General features: G+C 39.9%; 1 protein-coding gene across 1 annotated transcript in view; it reads left to right on the forward strand.

Annotated features, from left to right (window-relative positions):
* TAF4B (TATA-box binding protein associated factor 4b) overlaps window positions 1-16,131 on the forward strand; it is a 72,550-nt gene that overhangs the window by 40,603 nt on the left and 15,816 nt on the right. The window contains exons 11-13 of the mRNA XM_053997010.1: window positions 238-368; window positions 4,766-4,891; window positions 5,851-5,907. Of these exons, the coding sequence (XP_053852985.1) occupies window positions 238-368; window positions 4,766-4,891; window positions 5,851-5,907 (314 nt within the window). The remainder of the gene's footprint in view (window positions 1-237; window positions 369-4,765; window positions 4,892-5,850; window positions 5,908-16,131) is intronic.

Below are 16,131 nucleotides of genomic sequence, written 5' to 3' on the forward strand. Positions count from 1 at the left end.
AGAGTGGTTCTGGAGGCTAAGTGAAACAATGTCTATATTTTCTGAAGCTCCAGGCTAAGTTTTATTAATGTAATGTCTAAGATCTTTGAAGTTGTGACTTTACCAGGAAAATCATAATCTCCAAACCTTTATTCATAATGGGTATGACTTCCAGGGGGAACAGAATACCTGCTGTGCTAATTATTTCAATTATCAGCTACTACTAAAACACGTAATGGATTTTCTCTGCTTCCACAGGTAAAAGGCATGACATTATGGAACTTAACTCTGATGTTGTGAACTTGATCTCCCACGCTACACAGGAGAGATTACGAGGACTCCTAGAAAAACTAACTGTAATTGCTCAGCACAGAGTATCAACCCACAAGGTAAAGGAAATCATTAGCAAGTTTTGCACAAAGTTTTCCTGCTTTGCAGCCTTGAAGGTAAACCTCTTCCAAGTGTGCGCACATTACAGGCAACATCTGTGTTCTCAGTAGCTACCAAAGGCTGGTTTTAGTTGTGTCTAGCCCAGCATATAACTGTTCCATTTGATTTGTTGAACAAGTGCTCTTAAAACCCAGCATAAGACTAAATGCATGTGTTTCTTCTCTTCCATAGCAGTGGTGGCTGTTATACAAACTCTCATTAATGGTAAATGGAAAGCTAATTTTGAATGCTCTTGATGGTGGGTTGATTTAGGGTCTTGTGTTTTCCTTATGCCTATACTGTTGGTGGAATTGCAGTCAGTATTCGCTCAGTAAAAAGCCTTGGGAAACTGAATTGATTATTTTACTTTTAGAAAATGCTCCATGAAGGCAGAGGCCCTTTTCATCTTAAGATTTTTTTTTTTGCTTCATTCAGTATAAAGTATATTGTGTCCCACTGAGCTAGTATCCCTTAAGATGCTTGTGTGGTGCAAATGGGAAGTGATCATTTACTAGCCAAACCAGCTCTTTCTTTTTTTCTTTTGTCATTCAATAGCAAGATACTAATCTTTACTTACAGTGTGAAGCTGTTTTAGAAAAAAAAGTGAGAAGCAAATGTATCTGTCAACTCTTAGTTTCCTGTTTGTTCAGGTTGAGTTTTTTTCAAGAAGTTTATACTTAATGAAATTTAACAAGAGCAACCAACTGATGGAATAGGAGTTATTTTTGTACTGAACACTTTTTATAGGCTTTTCAGCACTGGAGCAGCAATAGTAAAGAGGAGCAACTATTTGGAAACTTCTGAGTATTTATGGTGTTTTCTGGAGCAGTAGGAGTATTCTGTTCCTTGCCAGAAGAAGATGTTATAGAAAAGAAAATCAATATAGAACAGGCACAGAGTTTTGTATGAAAAGACTTCAGAAATCTGCACTTGTTGTATGTTGTTTTCTCCGAAGTGGGAGGTACAATTGAGCTTGTGAGCAAAAGTGAGGAGGAAGCTGAAGTCCGGAGTAACCAGTAGGACATGGTGTCTTGCAGACAACAAGAGCAGAAGGAAATGGTTTTGGACAGTAGGCTGGATAGGGCTAGTTTCTTTCTCATTGAACTAAAGCAATAGAAAACCAGGTTTTTGTCTGATTGAATTGCCAGAAGCAATGATAAGATTATAAGATTGCAATAAGCTGGCTTTCTTTTCCTCTTTTCTCAAAAGCAAAACAAACAAAAAATCAAAAGTAAGGGGCACAGTAATCTTAGAGGCACAGATATCCTCTTTTGTTAGGAAGGTGGTATTACGTGACAGAGGAGTGTCCTACAGGATTACCTTTGTGAGCAATGTTATTGTGAGGGATGCTGACAGGCTTTTAGAAATCTTAAGTTTAAGAAGAGAACACTGCAGGATGCTGGAGTCCCATTATGTATTAATATAGGTATTTATACAGCCCTGTATTCCATCTGCCCTGGTGCTTACCCCCTGTTCTCTTTTCCCTCATGGCTTTTGATTGGTACCCCTACACAATGTGGGCTACATCTATGTCAGATAAATTCCCAGAGTCTTTCTGGGAGGGTTGGGTGGTTGCTCCATAAGGGGCTTTGTACTGGCCTATCTTCATTACAAAAATACAGTAATAGGGGTAGTTATGGTGAAACCAAAGTAATTATTGTTAGGGTAGGAGTTGGTGTAAAAAGGCCAGTAATTGATGGGATCACAGTCAGGAAACTCTTCTTCCTAGTCTGCTCAGCTCATGCCTAGCAGCTTTCATCTGATAGAAAGCCCTTCAGAGAGAGTGAATTGGCAGGGTAAAAGCTTCATGCTATGCCATCATGTAGACTTGTCAACTGTAGTCCTTTTTTTGTTAAATTTAGGAAATTATAATTGGAAGTCACTGACATAATTGGCATAAAGCTATGATGGTGGTCTCTTTCAGATGCCTTTCAGATGTTTGGGAGCTGCTCTCTGTGATGGAGCTCTTGTTGCAAAGACTCTTGTATAGAGTCTTTGGAAGACCATAAAGGGAAAGGGTTTTTATGTAGATTCATCCCAGCATGAAAGAGATGCCATGCTCCTGTGGTTGCAGCCCCTGAGCTCATGGCTCCAAGAGGCATGGTGTGGTGCTGAGCTATAAATGATGCTCCATGAAAACATTTTCCTCTCATGCAGTAGCACTGAAATGCCACAACACTAAACTGCATTATCTGTAGGGCCATGGGATATGGGTGATAATGCTTCATCATAACAGCACTAGCTACAAGTCATGAATAGGCATACAATGTGATGTTTTCTGTCTCAGCAATTCCCTGCTAAATGACCACTGAGAAATTCATTGAGTAGGACAAAATATAACTGCAGGTGTTCCTCTTCTAAAAATTCCTGAAATAAGCTATCTTAAAACAGGTGATGAGCTGAAATACTGTTGTGGATGCACCTATTTCTTGTCCCATATAAGCTCATGGTAGTGCATCGGGGAGCTTCTGCTTGAGACTTACATTGCTGATTGGTATAGGGACATGGATTTGTCTTAAAATGTGTAAATATCTGGCTATTTCAAAGCGAAACACTTCTAAACTTTGGAAAAAATAATCTTCTGGTACTACAGCTTTCTTCTTTGTCCTTTTAAAAGGATTGTGGCATGGTGGTGGATTATAATAAACTGCTGCTTCAAAACAAGTTGTACTGATGTACTAAGAGTGACTCAGAAATAGCTTATGCTTTGTGGGGAGCAGTTAAAAAAGACTTGAACAGTGACAGAAGTGGAGGGGAAAAGGTTTGTTGGACTTTTTTTGCAGAGCCACAGACGCTGCTTGAGAAAGTCTCTGGTTGCAGAGACTTGCATATGACGTGTTTGGAGCCACACATGGCAATATGTGACAATGAGGTGGCTCATTGAAAATGACCAAACGTAATACCAGAAAAGGGATTGATTTCATGCTCTGACTCAGTTGTGAAAATTCAGATCAGAAGACAACAGTGCTCCACAAAAAAAACTTTTACTTTCCTTCCATCTTTTCATAGTGCACAACTGGGTGCGAGAAGAAAAGTCTGAGTATAGTATCCATAAAAACTAAAAACTGAGTAACTGAAGTCATGGATAGTCCATATACTTAACATATAACCTTGCCTAAAATACAGCCGTAAAATATCCTGTGCTTCTTTTAGAATAGCTGTATGTCAGAATTGTTTCATTACAATGTGAGACTGGTGTAGGACAGAATGAAGAGTCACTGGAAGTACATAGTGGTTTTGGCTGATAAATGCTTCAGGATAAATTTCTCAGGGGAAAAAAAAAAAAAGTTCACAAAGTAACAGAGAAAAAAGACAGCTGCAGGACGTGCACTAAAAAGTGGTACAAACAGGTGGCACAGACATGCCTCATCTAGAACGGGCTCCTTGTCTTGTGTTGCCTAATTGCCATCTGGCCAACGCATGGCTCAAGAAGTCTGTCTGTGGAAGAGCACAATAGTAAAACCAATGCCAGTTGACCATGTTTTGGATCTTTCCTTTCTCTGCCTTTCTGAACTAAAGTAAATGTCAACTCAGGCTTTCCAGTGGGGGCAAAAATAGAACGTAAAATAAACTACTGATTGCTATTCTTGAGACCAAAAGGACCTCAGTCCTGTTTCAATGCCTGTGTGTCCAGTGATTGTTGGACTAAAACTAATCATTAGTATTTACTGGCCCAGCTTTGTACAGGTGGCTGGACCACATGACTTCCCTAGATTACCTTTCAACATAAGCTATCCTGGTACTTGAAAGATTCACTGAGGCAAAAATATGTATTCTTAAAGCTATAATAAACCATATATAATAGATTTCACCTTCTTCACCCCTAAGATTCATTGTAACTGATTCTAGACCGTCCCTCCAATACATAAATCATCTTTTTGGAAATACCAGGTGATGCTTGTTTCAACTTCTGCATTAAATGGCTGAAACTAGAACACAAAGCACTAGAAACTTATAATGTCAAATTCTAATTTCTTTTTCTTCAAAGGAAAAAAGATATTGTGCCCTGCTGCTTTACAATTCCTTTTTCTTTTCCTGACATGTTTACTGGATATTAAGTTGGTGGTTTAGAACAAAATTTCTTTAGTCTTTAGTCTAAGGTTAGGGAAGACTTCTATTATTATAGTCAGTCTAGACTGGATGTTGTTAATGTCACTTGTTCAATAACCTCTTACTAGTCACAGTCACCTGGAAACATACTTCAGTGGAGAGGAGATGTGTAAATGACTACCTACCACCTAAAGTCTTTATAAAACAGCCCACACTTTTCAGCCTTGAAAAATAGTGTTGTTCTTCTCAGATTGTTCACATTAGGTTTATCAGCTCCTGGTTGTCTATAACAAAGTTGTTTTTTCAGGGAAGTGATAAGTACATTGTATGTAGTGACACCAGAGCACAACTGAGATTTCTTGAGAAGCTCGATCACCTAGAAAAGCAGAGAAAAGATGAAGAGGAACGTGAAATGTTGCTTCGAGCAGCCAAGGTAAGACTCTAGGTTTCCAAGGAAGTAGTCCAGTCCTCTAGATTGGTGAGCATCTTCAGGTTTCTCCTACTTGTGCTTTAAATATAATAACCATTAATTCTGTCCCTGAAAATCTATAATGTTTAGGACAACTGAGGCTATACAAAAAAAGAACCTATTTACATTTCTTAAAAAGTCTACAAGAGTTCTTTGAAATGTGTGGTGGGGTGAACTACTCTTTTGAGATTATTTCTACTGGTCAAAGTGAAGTAAAAATCTATAAATGTCCTTCCTGTATCTCTTTTTGCCTCTGAAATGGAAGCCTGGTGAGATCCACCACCTTTGCAGGTGTATTTGTTTCCTGTAATCAAGTTCCGAGGGCTAGCCTTGGAGCTGGTACCACAGCATCCACGAACCCCTGGTGGAGCTGTTGCTAGTACAGAATAAGTTTCTTCTCTCTTCTTTCCCCTCAGGAAGAGGAGGGAAAAAAAGAAAAACTGCAACAGTAGGTGTTGCTTCATCAGCTGTGACTCGACCATCTTCTGTTGATTCTTTTCTTTTGGTTTTGTTTCAGGCTGAATTCTGGAGCCACTTGGGTGGAAGCCTAATCTAGAGTTGAAGGAACAGTGTTGTGCTTGCATGAATAGACCTCCTTTCTTTCCTATACTTCCTGTCCTTTTTAAGTGTCTGCTGCTGACATGAACAACATCATGCCTAGACTGGACCTGACTGACAGTGTTAGCATCATTTTCAGCTTAATCTTGCCTCTGGCTAGAGCAGAGGCAGCCGGCCCAGATGAGGAGGGGTGTGCACGTATGTGCGCGGAGGGGGATGGAAGCCAGTCTGGATTGAGGCATTCACCCCTGGAGCTAAATCTTTCAATCACCAGAGAAAACTGTCATTTATTAAATATTTAACAGATAGGATGGTGTTTGGACGCCAGTAATTTCTATTCAGTCTTTTTCTTCTTTCTTTGGTAGAGCCGTTCCAATAAAGAAGATCCAGAGCAACTGCGGTTAAAGCAGAAAGCGAAAGAGGTAGGAGTTTCCAGTTACCATGCTTGCCTTTGTGTGTTGAGAGAAGGTTGGCAGCCCTGTCCTGGCAATTAGGTCAGGGTTTATTTTGCTGCTGCATACCATTTGCAGAGGCCTTGGGGAAGGACAGGAACTGCCACAGGCAAGGGCAGTGCTTCAAATGAGGTCAATGAATTATGAGCTCTCTTTTTTTAACATTTTATTTTTGCAGTTTCAGTCCTGTCTCGAAACAGTCCTTTGTAAACTGCAGCAGTACACTTGGTAGGAATATAATGTGGGATTAGAAGGAAAAAAAAAAAAAGAAACTTTGAGATTTAGCATCTGGGACTGTACAATAGGCTACATTTTTCCAGGGTAATTGTTCGTTTTGTAAATCTGATACTGCTTATAATTCTTTGGCTGGGAGGCGGTACTGGGATTTAGTTTTAAATGGAAAACGCCTCTGGCTTTTAATTTTCTGGGCCCAGCAGTTTTCTGTTCTGGAATGGAGCCCTTGTTTCACACAGTTCATGTTTAGCTGCAGGGGTTTTAGTTTATAGCTTAGACTGGTTAAGCTTTTACTCCCAGAGGCCTCTGCATAGCAACTGTAGAAATCAACAAATAAGTTCATTTATGTCTGCAGCCTCCTCTCAGTAGCTGACTTTTTACATTTCCCAATATCCATTTCCTGACTTTTCTAGCCTGGGAGAAAAAAGCTCCACTAATTGGAGCTTATTTTAATTGAGCCTTAATATTGGATCTCACTGGAGTTGCCCCCAGAGCTACTGGGAACAGAATGAAATGAAAGTACCTAAGGTTGAAGATGTGTGTGCGTGTGTATGTGTGTGTGAAATTTTTCACTTGACCTACAGATTCTTGTCCCTGCTGAATAAATCATCAAGCCTGTTCACATTTCTGATTAAGGATCTGACAGCAGACGATAATAAAGACAATTGAGGTGTGAGACGTGTGATACCGAGCTGAAGAAATTGGTTTCTATAGTTACTTGAGTGATTTCATGCAATTTTTAAGGATCTTTGTGCTAAATGAGAGTGATTTTCTGAGCAACCTTTTTCCTTAACTGTGCCTCTTGAACTATGAAATTTGTTGTTGCTTAACATTGCTGCACTTGGCTCCTAGGTGCCAGCAGCAGCAGGTTATTTATGAATGCTTTAAAGGCCCTTATTGTTTGGATTAATGTAGGAGCCCAGGCAAAACAAATGGAAATCCAGTAAAATAGTATTTGAATCAATGCTCTGGATTTGCACCACAGTAGATGAAATTGGTAAAATGAGAAAGAAGGAACTTGCTTTACTATCTATCTTTTAATTCTTTGTTTCAGTTTACATCTCTTTCTTCATTGCTAAAATCTGTGAGTACAAAGGTGCCCTAAAGCCCTTCCTAGTTTGCCTCTAGTGCCACCAGGATCAACAATCAGTGGGTGATGCTAATCTGTCTTGTTTTGTAGGTGACTTTACCTCTGCATCATCTGATCATTTCTAGATGTACTTTCTTTTAATAAAGACTGCAAAGTAATTCATTAATGCAGCTTCTTTTTTTCTTGTTTTCTGAACAATAATGTGTCCAAAATAATTAAAAGTATTCTGTGGTTTGCATATTTAGAACACAAAGAAGGTTACATTAGATTCACTGATATTTTTCATGAGATCTCTTTTAAAAAGTGGCATGATGGTGTACAAAAAAGGAGCCAAGAGAGCAGAGAAGGCATATAAGTTTATTGCTTGGTATTCTAATATGTCTTGAGTTCCCCTCCTTCAGTGCATCTCATCTTGTGCCAGACTAACACAACCTGCATCACTCTTTGTCCTGTGTGTTTCTCCATGCTGTGCTGCTCCCAGAGTGACAGTCTCCAACTGCTCCACCAAAAGTGGAGGAGGCAGATGTGCCTCTTCGGGCAACACAGATCTTTGTGTTGGTATTTACTTGCCCTCTGTCCTGCTGCTTTGTTCTCCAGAGAATGAGGCAGCCAGAAGCTTCTCCAAGCTTCACATGGAGAATGGGGCACCCACCTTCTGTGCCAGTGGTGCTTTTTCATCTGAGACCATCTCAAGGTTGAGTGGAAATGAGAGTAAATGCAGCTGGGAAAAATTAGCACTTTATTGACAGTTTGAGAGAAAACTGATCAGCACACATTTGCTTTGAAAAAATGCAAGCATGAATAGGACTGGAATAAGAGCAAAATAAAAGTCAACAAATATCCCAAGACTAAAACTGGTAACACAGAAGCATGGTGTACAGTGGGATGAAGGCTTGGAATGGCTTACCCTTGTCTGTCTGTCTTGTCATGTTGTGGTTATAGTCTGCTCCTAAGGAGCCAAACTTGGAAACTTTGATACCTCTGTCAGCTGGAATCAGATCCTTTCCAGGTCACTGCAGTCGAGTATCTGCTGGAAAGCCTGATCTGATTGTCTGCTTATAGTTCTTTAAGAATTAATATGGACCTGCCTTCTTCAAAGCTGTCTTTTGTATGTTGATGGTGACTCCCTGGGAGAAGGAAGAGGGTGTGGAGTAATGGCACTGTAGTATGTTCTAAAACAAAGTTTCCCAAAATGCAGGGTGTACATCCTGACAATGAATACTTATAAATCCAGGATGTGCTGTCATCCAGTAGCTGGAAGCAACATCTTAACATTGCTGGAAGTACATCCAGAGACTCTGCAGTGGATTCTTTTATCCAAAAGGCTATATATAATTGCTGTGACCTTTTCATCCCTTTTTGCATGACTTACTGCCTCAAACTTCCCCTATGCTAAGTCATTTACTTTCCTATATTCTTAGTCTATGTAGCTTGCCATGAATTAAGTCTGTATTTATTTCCGTCTTTCACCTGTTTCAGCAGATTTTAATACCTATGGAAAGTGCACATTCCTTCTGAGACAGCTGCAAGGCTTGCCCCAAGCTGCTGCTTTGTGCACTCAAGAATTTTGTCCTTGCTCTCCTCACGGACCAGCTCTTTGTGCAGTGGCGTTCCTGCAGTCTGGGTAAATTACCCCTGTTTTTCATTCTGCTTTATCTGCCTCTTCAAGCTGAGAGGATGCAGTCCTCTCATTGTCCATGATGTTTGCACTATTAAACCGTGACTTTTTTTAGGTGGTTTCTGCTATTTTCTGTTCTACTTTCCACAATGCTTCCAGTTACAAAGAAAATGTTCAGTCAATGTGATTCTTGCTGCTGTATTTATAGTTTATCTGTGGCTTCTTCCCCTTTCCTGAAATGAGCTTTCCTAAATTGAGTAGGTGTAGGATACTGTCAAATGTGCAAGCCAGCCATATTAACAGTTCATCGCAGAAGACCTGTAAAAATGTCAGTATTAAACAGTGTGTACTGTAATTCTAAATATAAACTCTGATTCCTTAGAATAATTTGGATTGGAAAAGACCTCTAAGATCATTGAGCCCAGCTTTTAGCCCAGCACTGCCAAGTCTTGGGCCATCACTAAACCATGTTCCAAACTGCCACATCTAAATATTTTTTAGATCCCTCCAAGGATGCTGACTCATCTACTTCCTAGGACAGCCTGTTCAAATGCTTGACAGCCCTTTTGGGTGAAGGAATTTTTCCCAATTTCTTTGTACTTCTGTCCATCCTCTTCAAAAGTGAGTGTGCTTTTGTACTACAGCTTCAGGAAGCTTAAGGCTGAGCCTAGGCAAACCTTTCAGAATGTACCTGGGCAAGATACCTGCTTGGGGTTGAGCAGGTGAGGAGGTATTTTACTGGGAACATCTTTGCTTATTTCCATAGCAGCCACCTTTATCCCTGCTCTTACCTTGTGTCACCTTGCGGCGTCTGTCAGCACATAAAGGGGAGCAGATACATCTTGGGCTAGAGGAGGAGTGTGTGAAGCAAGCACCTGATGGACAGCAGATTTGCCTGCCCCATTCTTTGCTCTCTCAGCAGCTCTGTTCACTTGGGGCTGCACAGATCTTCCCACTCCCTTGTTGCTGCCTGCTTGACGCACTTGTGCATTTTTTGACACAGATACAAGATGGCAGTAGATGAGATGCTGAGAAAATTCAGTACCTTTCGTATCAACTGACTGGGAGGAAATTGGCAAACCCTAGGGTTTTTGTTGAGACAAAACAACCCCTATAGAAAACATCAAACAAAGAGCCAGCATAATTCCAGTGCATTCTTGGTCTTACAGAGTAATGACTGAATTTCAGTTGTTCTGTAGTATCTTTTCAACAATTACCATCTTTTTTTCCTGTTTCATAAAACCTTCTAACTCCTTATTTCCTCTCACACTCTCAGGTAACAAGCTACTATAACTTGATTCTTTGCTGCTTGCCCTACCACCTCCAACTCACATTTTTAAGCTGTTTGTTTTCTTTTTCTTCTTGTGCTGCTTCTCTATCTAGTCTTCTGGACCCAGTGGTTCAAATTATTTAAGACTACTCTTGTGGCAGGGCAGCAGTTAACCATAACCTCTCAAAAAAGCAAGTACAGGTTGCTGCAAACAAAACAAGACCTCATTGTTATCAATTGGCTTTTTTATGAGCCTTCAGTGGCAGCCTAAGAGCTTCTGCTTAATTACTTGATTTATATTATCTTTATTGTTCTGTTGTGTTTCTTACCTGCTTCTGCATGTTTTGGGAAAAAAAAAAAAAAGACAAACCATGATAATCAGACATAAATTTTATTAGCTGCAATGTAGCCTTACAAATTACCAAGGGCATTCATCAGAGATTTGGTGGGTTACAAGTCTTGTAGAAAGTCAAGAATAGAAATTCCACGACGTGTTAGATTATTGGGCAAGCTATAAAGCAAACCAAATGGCTGTTTGTGACACTCATACTGGTGTTTTGAAGGAATGTAAGAAAAGAGCAGCTGAGACACTGCATCTAATACCCTAAAACCATCTGCCTGAAAGATGGTAACAACTATCTTTAGTGAAGAACAGCCCCCACACAAAACTCCATTAAGCATGTTCTTGGATTTACAAAATAGCCTTTTCTCAGTTTGTCTGAGAGACAGAGAATGAACACACAACTGGTTGTAAGTATGGCCTTGGATTAGAAATTTGCTAACAGAGGAAACTTTAGGGCTGAAAGTACAAAAAGAAAATGATAATGAAGATCCAGAGAGTTGTGTGCCAAGAAGAGTTGGGTGGACTGTATGATGAGATGGACAAACCTGCCTGCTGATGGTCATTGAACAGTCTTCTCCTAAGTGATAGCATCTGAAACAAAACCTGTGGAATACGTTGCACTGGTGTGGGGTGCTGTGGTCTGTTTCTTGTCCTTGCAGCAAAATTAGCCTAAGCAGTGTCTGAAAGCACACAGAGAACTTGATGCTGGATGCCAGATGCCCAAGAACTTCCCTGGGCCTCCAAGTAAAGCAAGCTGATGGGACTGCACAGGAGAAATCATGTTCCAAGTGTCCTAGAAAACACAGAAATGTATCAATAATGGTTAAGCAAACAAACAAACAAACAAAAAAAAAAACTGGTAAAAAGAAATACACACTCCAACACATTGGAAATTCTTACCAAGAGTGGGCAAAATAAGGGATCAGGAAATTACTGTGCCCTGGATTTTTTCCTCATGTGGAGTTAATTATATATTAGGAAATACCCACTAAGAATACCAAATTTTTCCCCTCCTCCTATGTGTAGATTACTTCATGGGTATCCTGGAAAAAGGTTCTGTTGTTCTTCAGAACATTTAATTGCACCCTTTTAGACAGTTTAGACCCTTTTAGTCTTGGGGCACACAGCCATGGTAGGGCCTGTTCTGCCACTGAAGCAGGTATGTGGGATATTAACCTGAAAGAAATCTACAGTACTACATACAGCTCTATTATAAGTCAGGGCTGCATTTCAAACCAGTGCATGCTATTCTGCCTTTCTGCTGTTAAATCTAAATTACAACAGAGGGAAAAGTCAGTGGAAACTAATTGTATGGCTAATTAAAACAGTTTAAAAAGAAGCAATTGCAAGAAGAGAAATTGCATTATAGGCAAGAGGAGAGGATGGTAAATGTTTAAATATGCAGCCTCCAAGTGTCAGTTTTCCTCAGAGAATGTCCCCCATATGAGAAGTCTGCTATTCAGCCGCGTTCAACCTGTAGGGCAGAAAATTTTGTATAGGAAAGGTAGAGGCTGGAGGCAGTAATGCTCATTGAGCTTTATGACAACCAGTGTGAGAGGCTTGGGATTGAAAGCAGATTTTAACGTTTATTTTTCATTTTCTTCTCAAGTTCCTTAAAATGCTTAAAGGGAATGTGAAAAAAATTGCAGTTCTTTCTTCCAAAGACAATGAAGAGAGAAGTGACTGAGAGCAGTAGACAACTTTCAAAGCACTAAACAGAGGATCTACTGAAACCCAGTGAAACCTTGCTTGAAAAAGCTGGTCAAAAAGAGATACAAAAAAGAGAAAAGTCATTTCAGTGGAATAAGTGGACCCACTAAAATCTAACCTTAGTGTTTAATTCTTTAAAAATACACAGTAAAGGGCAATAAAAGGCTCAGATAGGTCCTGAAGTTTCTCTTTCACAGATGCAAGCTAAAAAAGGTAGACATTGAAATTTGGTTTCAGTTTCTTCTACTGACTTGACTTTTACTATTTGTAAATTTATTGTTTAGTTTCTTCATTAAGGAAGCTGATAGGATTGGGAGCTTCTGACTCTTTTGTATGCCTATATTCCTTTCTTGCCCCACCCCCCGCAAGTCTTATAAAAATTCTTGTTCATCTACTTTAGTGCTTTTATTACTCCTGATGTACTTATTGCTAGATAGCACACATAACCCTTAGGCATACATTAAGTTGTCTTCAGCCTTCCCTGGTTTCCTTTCCTGCCAGTTCTTCTGTTAGTTTAAATATTTATTTAATCTGTCCTGTACTCTATCTGCCTGTAATGTCATATGTAGAGACATCCCCACTTTTTACTTAATATGAAACCCAGTATCTTGCACATGTACTTTTAAGTCTTTCTCTTATATTAATTATAACCAAGTCCAGAATTGTGGTGTTTAGCTACATCTGTCTTGCCAGCACTTTTTCTGAGCTCATTTACATCCATGGGGCTGTGTTTATTTGTTATTGCATTTCCAAGACAATTTTTTGGCTTTTTTTTTTTTTCCCAGGCATAAGTTCCTAGCGTTCAGATGAAGAGAGATTTCTTTTCTCTGCTCCTCAGATTTGTTTCCTAGTACTTTGTATACTGAAGTGCCTGCAGAAGCAGACAGTGGTATGAATTTCTCATGCCAGCACGATGTTGACATGTCATCTGCTGGACAAGGGCCACCCGTCTGGCTTTCCTTTAACCTCAGTCCTGTTACTGCTCTGTGAGCCCTGGCTAAGACAGGTGATCTCCTAACTACCTGTTGAAAAACATTCCCTGGTAAAACTGTTTTTTGAGGATCTAGAGAGCAAATGTTTCAAGCACTTTGTCCTCTATGAAAGCTTGTATCAAATACCTGAATCCTGTCCTGGGTACTTTGTGACCAGACATGACGAGTTTAATTTACTCTTTTTCCGAGATGAACTTGTGTTCAGCTAGATAACACTCTTTTTTTCCACACCTTTGATAATACAGCCACCCTCTGCTGTACATATCATGGATTAGCTGCTGTGAATTAGCTGACTTTATTTGTAGCAGTGTATACTTTTCATCATTTGTGTTTAAGGGATTCTTTTTCTTCAGGGAAAGCCTCGAGATTTGCATAACTTGCATTATTGAGGCTCTGATAAGGCAGGCAACCACATAATCATGTACTTCATAACCAAAAGAGTTTAAAACCAATCTGCAGTATTGCTTTAAGTAAAAGTTTCAGCATCTCATACCTGAAGTACTTCTTGTCTTCTTATACAACTTAAAATTTATTTTTTAATATTAAAGTGCCTCAAAAATGTCGTTGGTGTAACAGGAAAAATAGATTTTGCGTATTTTCTGAAATGTGGTGTATGAGACGTGAGAGAGTTTCTCTGAGTGGGAAAAAAATACTTTTCTCAGAGGACTGAGTGAAGAACAGAGAGGTCAATTTTAAAACCTTTCATTTTGTGTGATTACAGCCATGCTGCAAATGCCATTTCACTATAAGGAAGGACTTTAAAACGTACCTTATTTCCTGATTTCTGCTGCAGGTCAGATTAACTAAAATGGTTATTGTGTCACCCTAGAGATTCCGGCTTGCTGGAAGACCAGACTTTAAACCCTATTTTTATTATTAAAAAGGCCAGCAGCAACAAAGACTATTTTACAAGTTCTGAGACGTTTTCATAGCAATTTGATCTTTATACACAGGTTCTTAGAACTCTTTGTACTGCAATTCTTAGCATATGTGAAATCGGAAAGGGGAGGACGGAAGCATGAACATTCATTTGCCACTTGCCTGTAACCCATCCCCTCTTAATGCCCTTCCTGGGGAATGAATTTTGAATAGGGCATGTGTTGGGTTCTTGTGTTGTGATGGAAGAGCAGCATCTTTCAGTACATGAAGTAGGTCAAGTTGAGGGGCAGCCTGCTAGTTTGGGGGTCCAATGTATGGTGCAGCTCCCCCCTGCTCCTGTGGAATTACCATCACACACTTCAGTCTTCAAGGAAGATCAATCTGTTGTCAAGATGAGTATGATGGTGTGATTTCATCTGGGTGTGACAGTTCTCTTTGTATCCTATCATACTCAAAGACACCAGTGATAATGAAACTGACCTCTAGAAGGGAAGCCATGCAGCTTCTCTATGTTACATTTTAACAAAGTGTATATACTACTTTTAATATAGTAGTATGTTTTATACTACTATACTTCTAGTATAGTGGTATATATTTTAATAAAGTGTATATATCTACTACTTTTATTGCCCCTTATGCAGTGATCTTTCTTCCCTAACTTACATGCTACAAAACTAACCATTAAAGAAAGATTTGACTCCACATAGTCACCTCTTGCTTTTTCCTAATCTTGTTTAGGAAAATCTGGCAGTAGTTAGCCAGCCAGTATCCTCAGGTATCCCTTGACATTATCTGCCTGTCTTCTCCTTATCCTGTGCTTTTTACTGCTCACACAATGTTTAGACATTTAATCTGCAATTTTTAATGGAACAAAACTTGATGAAAAGATGATTTTGCTGGCTTCAGCAGGGTAATTTGGATGCCTGCCCATATCACTTAATGGGGATCTGTTGAGTCCATTATAGAAATTGAGTGTTTAAATTCATTTGTCTTAATTATGTTCTCAGAAAAATCCCCGAGATGTGTAGAATACAACAAGATTATGATTTTTTTTCTTCTTCTGCTCCAAACCCCTGGTGAGATTCTTTATGATTTGAAAAATCCTTTGACTAGGTAGGAGGTGCAAAATGTATTGGAGAGAGCAGATGTTGGTAATGACATGTGATTTTAGCATCGTCTTGAGAACTGCCTGGTCAAAGATGCATCAGTTCTGTTTCTAGAAAGCACATCTTTTTTTATATAGTCTCCCAAGTGTCATCCTCTCCTTTGTAACCTCTGCCAGCACTGCTCTCCAGCAGCATTGCTCCCTCCTGCAGTGTGTCTGTGCCAGCAGCACACTTGGTCCACTAGAATTCTATGGGGTAAATGGTGATGGTGCCAGTCCTCAACCAGAGCAGCATTCTGATGCTCCACCATGAGAGCCTTAACTTGCCCAGTCCCCTCTACCTCATGCTGATGCTGACCCAAAGCCTGCTTGGTATTCATAGCTCTGCCTTTCATCCTCACACTTGACCATGGCTGCCCATCAGCAGCAGCTGTAAAAAGGGGAGAGGGGCTTATTTCAATGTTGCTTCAAGCCAGAGGTGTTCAGCAGCCACACGTTTTTGACAAGTCTTAACTGCAGTAAAGCTGGTTGATGTGTGTTTTGTAGGGTTGAGAGGGAATGGGGATGTGTTTTCCAGTGGTTTCCAGGGATGGAAGCCCACAGTTAGACTAATAAAGGCTTTTGGTTTGTTTTGCTTTGTCTCAAGTTTAATGATTTTAAAAGTCGTTTTACTTTGAGTGTAATGGTTCCTAAACTAAAGCAAATCATCTTTCCCCTTCTGTTTTTCTTTTTCACTGGAGCCTTTAGGAATTTAATCTTTCCCCAGAGGGGTGCTGTGTCCATGGCATGTTGCAATGCCCCTTCTCATGGCAAGAAGACTGTGGTGTACATGTGACCATCATGATGACTGAACTACACTGCTAGCAGGAAGGAGTGCTTTACTCCTGCAGGGATGCTCCATAGCTGCTTGTAAGGATGGGTGGCTCCAGGTGTTGGAGTCCTGGGCAGCTGAG

Source organism: Vidua macroura, chromosome 1 (genome assembly GCF_024509145.1).
Source record: "Vidua macroura isolate BioBank_ID:100142 chromosome 1, ASM2450914v1, whole genome shotgun sequence".
In the NCBI taxonomy this organism is placed as follows: Eukaryota; Metazoa; Chordata; class Aves; order Passeriformes; family Viduidae; genus Vidua; species Vidua macroura.